The sequence below is a fragment of the Podarcis tiliguerta genome (genome assembly GCF_965153285.1).
Source record: "Podarcis tiliguerta genome assembly, chromosome: 7".
Taxonomy (NCBI): domain Eukaryota; kingdom Metazoa; phylum Chordata; class Lepidosauria; order Squamata; family Lacertidae; genus Podarcis; species Podarcis tiliguerta.
In genome coordinates this window covers 12,766,806-12,779,824 of record NC_139540.1, presented here as the reverse complement: position 1 = coordinate 12,779,824, position 13,019 = coordinate 12,766,806, and the positions used below count along the sequence as shown (strand labels likewise).

The 13,019-nt window shown below is 48.7% G+C and overlaps 1 protein-coding gene across 6 annotated transcripts; it reads right to left on the bottom strand.

Annotated features, from left to right (window-relative positions):
• Nucleotides 1-780: 780 nt before the first annotated feature.
• On the bottom strand, nucleotides 781-8,305 carry LRATD2 (LRAT domain containing 2). 6 transcript variants are annotated; one of them, XM_083450715.1, is made up of 2 exons: nucleotides 8,283-8,305; nucleotides 781-2,295 (listed from the first exon to the last, which is right to left on the bottom strand). In XM_083450715.1, the coding sequence occupies exon 2, from the start codon at nucleotides 2,288-2,290 to the stop codon at nucleotides 1,400-1,402; it is 891 nt and encodes a 296-aa protein (XP_083306841.1). In that variant the 5' UTR covers nucleotides 2,291-2,295; nucleotides 8,283-8,305; the 3' UTR covers nucleotides 781-1,399. The 6 variants fall into 6 exon arrangements, with proteins under 6 accessions (XP_083306841.1, XP_083306837.1, XP_083306840.1 ...); XM_083450711.1 differs by lacking the exon at nucleotides 8,283-8,305 and adding an exon at nucleotides 7,907-8,275; XM_083450714.1 differs by lacking the exon at nucleotides 8,283-8,305 and adding an exon at nucleotides 7,907-8,275 and having other exon boundaries at nucleotides 781-2,292.
• Nucleotides 8,306-13,019: the final 4,714 nt, after the last annotated feature.

Below are 13,019 nucleotides of genomic sequence, written 5' to 3'. Positions count from 1 at the left end.
GCTGACAACCCACGCTACGCCACTGGGGCGAAAAAGCCCCAACCTTTCAGAAACAGTTTTCCTGGGATCCTGAAATCAATTTCGTAAGCAAACCAAATTACAATACAAACTGATTGAGACAACCAGTTTCTTCCAAATCACTAAGAACCTGATCTCCAAAAGCAATTAAATCAGGGTATGTCTGCCCTCCAAGCCAACTGTCATGCAAACCCAGAAATTTTGGACCCAGAGACCTTAAAAAAAAAGGGGGGGGGAGGCTATCAGTTCCTAGTGTGCAATTAAATTGTGTAGAATTAATTCACATTTTGCAATAACATAGATGTGCCCAAACATTATGTGGCTAAGAAGCCAATTCACATCCCAATGGTGCCACGTGGATTTAATCCTTCTCCCACTGCCACCAAAATAGTATGATTCCCCCCCCCCCCCCAAAAAAAAACCCAACTGGCCCGTGAGATAAATTGAAAGTGGGTCATATGGCTCAACAGAATTCAAGGGAAAGCTTTGCCAACCATTTCAGTAGCACCCGAAGGAAATCTGCCCTGCTACCAGGATAAAAGCAGCCAACTTTCTGCCAACATATTTTAGGCTCTTCGGTTAAAAGTGAAAAGAAGTTGCAACTGTCCTCCTACACCAGGGATGCGGAACGAGTAGTCCTCTAGATGTTGCAGGACTCCAGCACCCATCGTCCCCCAGCCAACATGGCCAATGGGCAGGGATGATGGGAGCAGGAGTCTAATAACAAGGGCTCCTTTCAGAGATCCCACAGAGGCGACCCCGGAGCCTTCATCCCACAGCCTTCCAAAGGTTGGCTTCTCTTTATTAAGGAGCCAGTGCAAACAGGCTAACAACCCCATTCCACAGCGTTAACAGTGATTTAGCCATTAGGTCCTTGGAGGGATGGGGGCAGGGGAGGTTGGGGAGGCCAGGACTGAAATAGATTCCAGAAATGCCAATGCAAACGAGGAGGTAAAGGAGGGGGAAAACAGACAGCAGAGGGGAACTTTCCGGCTCCGCATTTTAATCATGTAGCCCAGAGCCACTGGACTTCACCCAAATTTAAAGCTGCAGGAGCTAAAAGCACAGACTTGGAGCCAGCTGGGGGAGAGAAAACCACGCCAGAACAGAGAGGAAGGAAGATCTCCCTGAGTTTTAACCCTTGACCAAAAAACAAAACAAAACAAAAAAGTAAAGTTGCTGGTTCTACCAAGCGCGGAAGGAGTTAAGTGCTAAAGCACAGACACTTAATCAGCTTTCCCCCCACACACACACACTTCCCTTCACATGTGATTGGAGTGAAGCCACCCTGAAGCAGCCCAAAGGGGCTTATAACAGCTCAGTTTCTCCTCCTTCAGTTTTAATCCATCACCCAGGCTGGGCCCAGCGGTGCAAGCCCCGCTTACTCGTTGGCTGTCTGGGCCCCGGGATCCTTGCCGTCGGTGTCTTCGGCCGGCTGCAGGTGGCTGGACAATTCTTGGAGGACGGCCGCCTTCCCAATCTGGTCGTTCCTCCTCTTCTCCATGATGAGGTCCTCCAGACTCTGGAATTCCAGCGTGTGGCTGCGCTTCTCCCCCAGCTGAATCTGCAAGCGGTAGGGCTGCTTGCCTATCCGCAGCTCGCCGCCGATTTTGAACTCGCGCTTGCCGTAGCGGCACCAGGCGGCAAAGCACTCCGAGTTCCTCCAGCTTAGGTCCCGGTCCTTGCAGCCCACCTGGTCCAGGGCGTTCCGCACCACCGTGGCTGGGCTCAGAGGCTTGTAGTGGTACAGCTGGTTAGCTATACGTCCCCGTCTGCCCTGGCTTGCATCAGTCAGAAAGCTGTTCACTACCTCCAACCTGTGCAGGTGAACGACTTGGAAATCCCCAACGTAGACCACCCAGTGAGGGTACTGGGCCTGGCAGACAAACTCCACCACGTCCCCAGGTTTGCACCGGTTCAAAAGGTTTTCTGGGGTGTAGGTGGCCAGGTGGCCCCCTCCTCCTCCTCCTCCTTCCACCCCGTCAGACGTCGGCGCATCCCCAGAGAAGCTTTTCTGGTATATGCACTCGTCGCGGTAATAGATGGAACATTCCACTTCGTGAAGCCGGGGGTCGTACGGCTGAGACGTGGGGTGCTCTCCACCGAGGTCGGGCACCACGGAGTCATGCTGAGGCTCCACGTCGTCGTCGTCGTTAGAAAATATGTAGGAGACCCCAATCCGGGGGCCCTCATCCCTGTCCATGCCCGTAGGGTCTGTGGTGGGAACCTCCTTGTAGTTTAAGTGCGTCAGCTTCTCCACTTGGTTCCCCATGCCTGCTGAAAGGAAAAAACCAACAGAGGCATCAGTGCAGGCGGAATCCCCAAAAGAGAACCCCCAAAAACTCGTCCCTTGCTTCACAGGTTGCAGAACTGCATGGCCATTTATCACAATACTGCAACTCTTAGAGGGGAAAGTGGGAGATCTTTTCCAACCCAAGGGTTCTTTCTGGGCAACATTTCAGGGGCCACATGCTAGTGACGGACAGGGCCAGAGGCAAAAGAGAGCAGGGCAATGGGTGCGAATTTTACCCTTATCCAGTCGGTGAGTTTCTGCACTTGCTTCTCCATCCAGCCAAGAAAGAGGTGTTATTCAAGGAGACATTCCAGCTAGGCAAAACCACCCCATGAGGGCATGAAGCTGGGCTGGTGCTCTAGAGAGAGCCCTGAGGGCCAGGTTGAAAGACATGGAGGGCCACATTTGGCCACCAAGCCTGAGCTCCCCCCCCCCATGTTACAACCTCTCCAGTGTTTCTAGTTCAGGCATGGGGGAACCTGTTGCCCTCCAGTTGATGCTAGACTACAGTTTGCAGCATCCCTGACCATTGGGCCTGCTGGCCGGGGCAGGTTTTAGTCCAGCAAAATCAGCAGTACTGCCTGAGCTTAACCAACACAAATCTAGCAATCATACACATGTCCAAAAGTAAGAGACTCTTGTGTGTAACTTGACCCCCACCTTCCAGCCCTCCTTGATGAAAATGAGCCCCTGGGAGCTGCAGCCGTGGGTGTCTAAATCCACCACCTGCTTCTGCCCTCCCTACACTGCTTAGTGACCACTCTCAGGTCCAACCTATACCGGACCGGACCATTTAAACCCAGGGCACCTCCACCCTGACAAACAGCAGCTCTGTAGGGCCTAATGCCAAGGATCTTTCGCAGCTCTGCTACTTGAGATTTCTTAAGCAGAAATGCCAGCGGTTGCACCGGAGATCTTAGACATGCAAAGCATTTGCTTTAACACTTGTGTGTAGGTGGCTGAGCACCTCCCCTAACCCCTTGATCTGGAAATGTACCTGCAGAACAGGATAAAAGCTCCCCGTACTGCACAGGCAAGTCTAAAGAGAATGGGGAGGGAAAAACAAAAGAGCAAACAACTGACAGAGGAAGAAATATTTTTGGTTATGCACAGAACAGAGTTGTTGAAGAAAGATATTTCAGGCTTGAACTAGGCAGGATGTTAAATATGTCTTTGTGCTGAAACGGCTGTTTTTATAAAAATGCAACAAGCATCAGTTGAGTGGGGTGGGGAGAGGCTGGGGGTGGATTCCCCTTCCCAGAAAACACCAAGGCTAGAAAAGGGATTTTGCTAAAGACCTCAGCAGGAGAGGAGAGGGTCTCATCCCCCCATCTGTTTGCTGCAATCCCCATAATTATCACACATACACAAACCTCTCAGCTGATGCTCGGCATTTCAATGCCTCATCTAGGCTCCCTAAGACCACATTAAGAAGACGTGGTGCAAAGGAACACAATGAGCAGCCAAGAGGGGTTGCTACAGAAAACATGGGGTGTGTAGGATGAGATGCATATCGGTTTGGAAACTATAGGGTGTGTGTGTGTGTGTGTGTGTGTGTGTCTCCAATCAGCAGTTTGAGCCAGTTCCAACTGTAGCAGGAAACAGACTTAAGTAAGGATCACATGGTGCAAAGGATGCTGGGAAAGGGAGCTCAGGTAACAAGAAGTTTCCCCACCTGTTAGAAGAGGAGGGAGTTGCAATGCAACAGAGAGAAGAGGAGTTTGGATTTGATATCCTGCTTTATCACTACCCAAAGGAGCCTCAAAGCAGCTGACATTCTCCTTTCCCTTCCTCCCCCACAACAAACACTCTGTGAGATGAGTGAGGCTGAGAGACTTCAGAGAAGAGTGACTAGCCCAAGGTCACCCAGCAGCTGCATGTGGAGGAGCGAGATGTGAACCCGGTTCACCAGACTACGAGTCTACCGCTCTTAACCACTACACCACACTGAGAGACATGGGATGAATCTACAACAGGAACAGGAAGGACTAGACATCACAGAACAGGTGAGAGCCTGAAAGGGCACCACTTTGCCACCTGCCTAGGCTGAAGAGCACACAAAGCAAGCACTTAACACAATGCAGAAGGAGGCCAAATTAAACCCGGCTGCTTTGACAAGGGATGGCTCCCATATATCAGCTATGTAAACAGAAGTGATGCTGGTGTCAGACCGCCAGCTGCTTGCTTATAGAGAAGCTATGGGCAGCTGAAGTCTTGGCATTGCACCCTATGATTCAGTTATTTGACAGTGTCCCCGCTCAGATTTTCCTCCTTATATGTGACTGATGCACACATGCAGCACTCTGCAGGTTTCGTTGGAGTTGATTAATGTCATTTTTTTGTATCAAATGTGGTAAAAGAAAAGACAAGGCAACCGCTGCCATGATTATCCTCCCTTCCACCTACCCCCGCCCACCAAATCATTTGCTACTCTTTGGGAAGGATGAACTTTGAGAGGATACTTGTCTCAATTTCATTGTTGCTAAATGAGATAATATCAGCATGCCATGTTACTTTATAGCAGTGTTGCCAAAACTTGGGTCCCTAACAATTTTTGAACAACTCCCACCATTTCTAACTAGCAAGGGATGATGTGAATTGTAGTCCCAAAACACCTGAAGACCTGGGTTTGGGAAACACTGCTTGATAACCAAGTTGGCAAAGCTGTGGCCCTCTGGACTCCAATTACCATCAGTCCCAGTGATCAAGGGTGATGGGAGTTGCAGTCCAGGAATGTCCAGAGGGCCACAGTGTACCCATCCCTATAGAACAGGGTTTCACAAACTTAGGTCTCTCCAGTGGTTTTTGGACTACAAATCCCATCATCGCTGACCACTGGTCCTGCTTAGCTAGGGGTGATGGGAGTTGTAGTCTAAAACCAGCTGGACATCCAAGTTTGGGAAACCCTGCTATAGAGTAACAGGAGCAAAGCGACAGGCTCCTTAATCTTAACGAATCACCTACATCTAAAGAGGAGGGAAGAAGCTATCAGAGCAAGGAGAGGAACCAGAAAGGACAAGGGCTGCTAGCCATAAACCTGAGCATTTTATTTAAAGAACCTGGGAGTCAAAGCAAAACCCACAACACCCAAGTCGCCAAAACAAAACAACCCTTTGTTCCTACTTCCCATAGCACCACCAGACGCAAGCTCTGGAAGAGGAGCTCTGGAGCAGTTCCACAAACCAAAAAGGTTCTACTGCATTACAAAGCTAGGCTTGCAGTCAGTTGTTGTTGGATTATTTTTGGCCCTGTGGCAAGCATCAATAGCCAGTGTTAGAAAGTCGGATAGCTAAGTGCCAAATGTCTCCTTAAACCAGGGTTGCAGTCACCAAAATGGAATGCCTAGTTTGCATTTTGGGAAAAGACTGCTCTAATTTTTCAAATGAAGGACTGGCTGTGATTGATTCTCAATTAAATACCTGGCTAGTTCAGATGACAACCTTGAACTTCAAGAAGAAAAGTCACTTGATCCAGGGACAGTCCACATATATATTAGCCTATTCTGGCCTCTTTTTCTTAATGGTGACATGGACCATTCATAACATAGGAGTATCCTTCACAAGTGTGGGCAGGGCAGTTGGGTGGGATAAGTGAAGACAACAGTTAACTGGAATGTTGTTCACTGCTCCTGCTCAGGCTGCACAGAAAAAGCATTTTGGTTCTTGAAATTCATTCTGATTGCAGAGATAAAATAGAACTGATTGAATTCTACAAGATGTGTTGCTCGTGTGTGAAAACAATCAAGACCCAAGGATCCCCAGACATGCACCTCCAGATGGTGGAGATGTCAAGCACCCAGGCATCTTCACCTGGTCACAAGTGGCCAATAGAAGCCAGGTACAAAATGTGCCTGGCTTATTTCAAAGACTGATCAATACCATGCTCTGGCAAGGCCTCAGAAACCCAGGGGGACCATAGAACATAGCAAGGCTAGAGGTTAGAGACGATGATCAGCTCTCCACACAAGTCAGAGGCAAGGCAGGGTAAGTTTCAGGCTCCAGCCCCAGGCACACCTAACTTGTGAGCAAAATCTCACTTTGACTCTTGCTGCACAGTTTGATGTCTGCATCATTCCATCGGCCGACTCCTGTGAGAAGGCCGAGCAGAGCTGAAGGGACCCAAGATGAAAATGCTGCTCTTGCTGGGAGTTTGATCCTGAGGGATTCTCAAAATTCACAGGGGTGGCCCCTTCCATCACTTATGCCCTTTCTAGTAAGAGCATCAGAAGGATGCTACTGGGTCAGGCAGAGGCCCATCTGCCTGCTTCATCATCCCACTTCTGACAGTGGCTAGACAGAGGAAGGGCAACTGCTCAGTGGACAAGCACCTCAGGTCTCATCATCAGTCCCTGGTATCTACAGGATGGGTCCCCTGCCAGTTGCTGTAAATGATACTGACCTAGATGACCAAACCATCCCAGGCAGCTTCCTATGTCTCTGAAGAGCAGACAAGGGCATGAAAAAATAAGCAGCAGTAGAAATGGCAATTAAATGCCAGTATTAAAATTCTGCATTTCTTCCAGAGTCTCCAAAGCACTTCCCATACACCAGTGGTTCCCAACTGGAAGTTCGCATAACCCACACAGGAGGGACTGTGGTACTATTCACATAACAAAACTACCCAAGAAACACATTAAAAAATTCAAAAGTAGGGGGTCCATGGCTTGGCTTTTGAAAAACGGGGTCCACAGGACTTAGCTAATTAGGAACCACTGGCATAGACCATCATCATCCAATCAGTTCATCCGACAACCCATTAAGGTAGGCCATTCTTCTCTCCATAGAGGAGAGGCTGAGGTTGGAACAGTCAAGGGCCACCAGCCTACACTCTTATTGAGAGAATGAAGTCCAATTTCATTCAGTAAGACTTCATTCCAAACATTTAGGGCTCTTAAGGGGCAAGACACACATTCTCCTATCAGCGTTTATATATATATATATATATATATATATATATATATATATATATATAAACGCTGATAGGCGTTTTTATATATATATAAATGCAAACGGGACTCTTACAGCGTTATTGAAGCCCCGCTTCCCGAATTGATTTGGAAAGCACCCGAAGGATAACCAAAGCCTTAAAATGCCACTCCACGTCTGGGCTAACTTTGCCTACGAGGCTGTTGGTCTTAAAGGGCGTGCTTGCTGGAGAACACGCTGAAAGCCCAGGCCAGTTGCCGGCCACCTTAGTTTATTTATCGAATCGCGGGTGAGTTTTCCCAGCGGGATCTTTTTCTCCGCGAGCTGAGCTCCCCCTCGCGCTCCTCCATCAGATTCTTCCTCCAGTGATCAAAGTTTTTTGGGGGGTGGGATGGGGTGGGGGAGGGGAGGGAAAGGAGGGGCGGGGTGCCGCCGGCGGCCACCAGGTTGCCCAGCTACAGCCCGAGAGAGACGCGAGCAGCCAGCAGCAGCCCGAGAGAGCCACTCACCTCTCCCGCCGCCTTCTCTGCACAAACAAGCCGGAGATCAGCCCAGGTGTGCCTGGCTCCCGTCACCTGATCCACTCCCCATACCTTCCCCCGCTCCTCCTATTCCTCCTCCTCCGTCCGGAGAGCGGCTGCTGTTGGTGGCGACGGCGCTGGAAACTTACCAAGCGACGGCGCTGCTGCGAGGCTCCTGGGGAGCCGGTTAGTCCGCCTGGTTCCTGGAGGCTGGAGGGATTTTATTCGTCCCCCCTTGGGGGGGAGCAACAGCCAACAGAGAGTTGTGGCTTCCCCCCTCCAGCTCAGCCCGGCCGCAGGTGGCTCATGGTCGCCGCGCTGTGCGCTCCGGCTGCGCGCCGCGCGCCCGCCTCGCCAGCCGGCCTGAGCAACAAGCGGGAGCCGGAGCGGGTGGCTGGAGAGAGCGAGGCGGGCGCTGGAGTCCCCGGCGAGCGCTCAGCCCCCAGCATTTAAAGGCACGGCTCTCCCGGGAGGGAGGCGGGTGCGCGCTTTCTCGCCCGCCCGCTTTTTGTTTCCCAAACGCACCAAAGTCGCGCGTCTTTGCTGGCGCTTCCTACTCCGTGCGCCCTGCTCGGTGCGCGCAGCGCCGATCACAGCCAGTGGAGGGAGCTTTGGTTTGGGGGCGGGCAAAGATCGGCGGGGGGGGGGGAAGAGGAGGAGTTAAAGCAGCCGTTGGTGTGCGTATCTCTGTGCGTTGTTTTTATTTTTTTCGCGAGGAGGTGTTGCTCAAAGAAAAAGAAAAAAAACCCGAGCCGTATGCAGTCAGAATCGGAAAGTACCGAGTTGGTGCGGAGGTTGCCAACTTTAAAAAAACAAAAGCCCAGCCGCGCCGCCTGTGCCTTTAACGGGGAATTGAGCGGAGGGTGGAGGCAGACTGCTTCGTAAGCACATGAGAAGCTGGATCAGGCCATTGCATAGGAGTTAACTCCTAGGGGCTGAGGTCCCTGCGGTACCCCCATTAAAATATTTGAGGGGATCAGGTTTCCCCGAAGTTGATGGGCATTGCCATTTAAATAGTATGTGTGCACCGGGTCTTGTGATTGATTATGCAGGATGGCCTATTTAGTTAAGCACCCTGTTTCCCCAGATGTCCGTGGGAAAACCAGTATGCAGGATTCGAGCGCAGCAGCACTCCCCTCCTGTGGATTTCAGCAACTGCTATCCAGAAAGATCGCTGCTTCAAGCTGTGGAGGCAGTGCAAAGCCATCATGGCTAGTAGCCGTCGATGAATCCTCTCCTCCACGAATGGCTTTTTTCTCCTTAAAAGCCTCCTTAGAAGCTTCGCCAGCTCTTCGTTTATAGCATAAGGCTGCTGTTAAAAGCCACGCGCCCAGCCTAGGCTGGATTCCCCCCCCCCCCCGCCCCAATCAAGTGGCGATGCTAATTGCCATCTCCCCACCCACCCCAATCAGCCGATGTAAAACATCGATTCGATGCTCCAAAATTAGCAGGCCATGATGTTTATATCTCCATACGGTAAAAAGTATGTGATTCATAAGCACCAAGCTGTTTTTTTAAGGCACAGGAGGAGCCCAAGCTAGGTTTAAACGACAAACACTCGCAGCTATGAGCAGGCCGTAGCTCAGTGGTGGAGCACATGCTTGGAATTGGGGGGGGGGGGAGAGACATCTGCCCAAGACCCTGGAGAGCTGCTGCCAGTCAGAGTCAATGATATTGGGGCCGGTGAACTAACCCCTGGTTCCTGAGATTGGTGTAAGTAGCACAGGAAGCATAATTTTAAGCTAGCAGTTCTCAAACTTTTTGTGTGTGCAGACCACTTGACAATTGCTGGGGGTCTTGCTTTTCCTTCAGCATCTGTATCTTCATCGAAACCAGTGCTGTATTATGAGTGATATTCACAGGCCTTAGGCCAGGCTCCTGGGAAGGCCTCCTTTATAACGTAAAGTTGGGGGTGGAAGGATAGTTATATCGACTGGAGATTGATTGATTGATTGTTTGAGGATGGCAACATGGCCTTTTCTGCGGTGGCTCCCTGCTTGTCTCCCCTGGCAAGCTCTCCTGGCACCTTCCTTGCATATTTTGATGTGCCAGGAAAAAAAACATTCCTCTTCTCCCAGGCCTTTGCCTAATTAAGCAATCTATAGCCTTTAAATCATTGTGTTATTGTTTTCTTTTGTTACTATGGAATGTATTTTTATCTTTTTATATTGTGAACCATCCTGCCAAGCTTGGGTGAAGGGAAGTATAAATTTAATAAATTTAATAAATTATAATAATAATGACAATTGCTGGCCTGTGTTCAGGAGGGCATTGCTAGCCAGTTGGATGTAATCCATCTCTGGTGAAAACAACCTGGTTCTCCATCTTCACACACACACACACACACACACACAAATTAGCAGCAGAGCCAAGTTACAAGAAAGAAGGTTCCAACTAAGCACCAGGGCTGGGTCGAAGAAGTGTTTCAGTTTAAAGCGTTGTAAATTGAAACAGGGAAAACAGGTAGAGAAAAACCAGGACTCCACATCGCCCTCTGGTGGCACATACAACCTGTATAAATCGCTTTTTCTTCACCAGTCTAGCTGAGTCCCAGGAAGAACTTTCTGATGGTAAGAGCTGTTTGACAGTGGAACAGTCCCTCCACGAGAGGGAACCCTTGGTGGGTTTTAAGAAGAGATTGGATGGCCATCTGCCATGGATGCTTTTGCTGAGATTGCAGGGGGTTGGACTAGATGATCCTTGGGTGACCTTTCCAACTCTATGATTCTTTCACATGTTCTGCAAGCTTTCCGTGGACCACTGGAATGGAGCAAACGGGTCGCGGCTTGAGAACTTCTGCATAAGCTATAAATGTTCCAGGCATATATATTTTTTGGACTGCGTTGTCTGTTGTCAAGTGGTGTGTGGGCAAGTGCTTAATTTCTGAAAAAGAGAGATGCCGGCGTTCAGGCCTATAAGGCAGCTCTGCCATCTGCCTTGGAAGCTTTGTACTTCCAGACAAGCAGGGATGCACAGTATTTCCTTGCTTGGTGATGAAGGAAAGGCAAGCTGCACGTGCTCATAGGTAATCTTAAACACTAACAGGGTACACCTGAAACTGGCTCTGGAATTGGCACTGGACACCAGGGGGAGGGCTACAGCTCAGTGCCAGAACATCTGCTTGGCATGCAGAATGTCCCAGGGCCATTTCCTCCCATCTCCAGGTAGGGCTGTGAATGTACAGAGTCTGGAATCCTGGAAAGCCTTTGCCAGTCAGCATAGACCATGGGTAGGCAAACTAAGGCCCGGGGGCTGGATCCGGCCCAATCGCCTTCTAAATCCAGCCCATGGACGATCCAGGAATCAGCGTGTTTTTATACACGAGTAGAATGTGTCATTTTATTTAAAATGCATCTCTGGGTTATTTGTGGGGCCTGCCTGGTGTTTTTACATGAGTAGAATGTGTGCTTTTATTTAAAATGCATCTCTGAGTTATTTGTGGTGTATTGGTTAAGAGCGGTAGTCTCGTAATCTGGTGAACCGGGTTCTCGTCTCCGCTCCTCCACATGCAGCTGCTGGGTGACCTTGGGCCAGTCACACTCCTCTGAAGTCTCTCAGCCTCACTCACCTCACAGAGTGTTTGTTGTGGGGGAGGAAGGGAAAGGAGATTGTTAGCCACTTTGAGATTCACATTTTTGTATTTTAATAAAGTTGTGGCCAAAATTATGCCAAAACCTTAAACAATTTTTTTTGTGTGGTGTGTGAGTTGTTGGGGTGGCCCTGGGGACCTTGACACGCAAAGGGGTTAGGTTCAGGTGGGGAGGTGGGATCAGCTAAGAAGCAGGTGTAGTGGGCTTGAGAACGAGTAGAGGGCATGGTAGCATTGAAGCTACCATGACTATTGACTAGATTCCAGTCCATCACTGGACACTTTCAAAATTGTGTGGGATGTCCACGTAGGAGATAGCTTGGGAAAGGATGGAAATGGGGAAGAGGAAAATATTTGTTTGCAATAAAACATTAATAAAACAATAACAACAACAACAAAAATGATGATTTTGCAAGAACTTTCAGTTAGGGTTAAGTTTCTGATGGCCTGAGTCGAGCATTAACTGGAAATTAGTTTTAATATCTGTTTTATAATTTATAGTAAGTGTGCTTTTTAAATAAAAATAAAATTCTCCACCAAGCCATGGTCGCCATTCTCCCACATAAAATAAATGAAGAAAGTACAAAAACAGCACCTCTTATTTGATTCCAGTATGTAATAAAGGCCAATTGCTTTGCCAGCACAATAATAAACCACAACACTCAGTATTGTTCTGCTTCTGAGGTCAGAAAGGGACAGAATATGGTCACCTGGTCTGTGAATCCGAGATGTTATATCTGGGTAGCTAATGCTGGGCTGTGTGTATTTCTGATCATGCAATAACTCCCCATGCAGCAACCAGGGAGAATCGCCTCCCCTCAAAAGAGGTTGTCCATTGTGTCTCTGTGTGAGTTGCTGCTGCGATCTAATTCTGCCTCGGGTGGCAAAATGGAATGTGCTGCCCTTGTTTGTTGGGCATGCCCATTTGCTACAGCTTGCTGGAGAACAATTTCACAGCGCATTTCAGATGCATCAGGCATTAGAAGAAGACCTACTGTTTTGTTGATTTTGTCTTAACTTGGTTGAAAGTGAGATGAAGAAGAGATTGAGATCTTTAGTCTCTGTCTTACTAATGGCTGCAAAAAATCGTTTGGGTAAGAAAATGGAAAGACCAGAATGTACCAACTGTTTGGGAATGGCTAATGAATTGTGTCAGAAGTGGCAGCGTAGGATAAATTGATAGGTGCTATTGGGGAAAAAGGAGGTGTAAAATGGAATATTATGTATGCAGAGAGATGGAATTGTTTTGTGCATTACTGGAATGAGCTATACGGTAAGATATTTGTTTATGCAGTTTATCCCATTTTCTGTTTATAAATGTATCACTAGACTTTGTTTAAATAAAATATTTTTTTAAAAAAGAAGAACCAACACAGTCTCAGCCAGCAAGCTTACAATCTAACAAACCTGATATGAATGGGAAAATGGATGTGAGCAGATGAGATGGTCCTAAGAGAGATACGGTAGTTCTGGAAGTTAGGGTCCTCTTTTTTCTTCTTCTTTAGCGATCACTCATAACCATGTAAGATTGTCTTCCATGAACACGATTTTAACAGTGAGTCTGTGAGTGACTGTGGAGGCCAATTCTGGATCCACACATCCTTCCACAGTGGGAACATAGGTTTCCGGGTGGGAGTTGATCACAGTGAGAGTTTGCCAAATTTGCCTTCCTC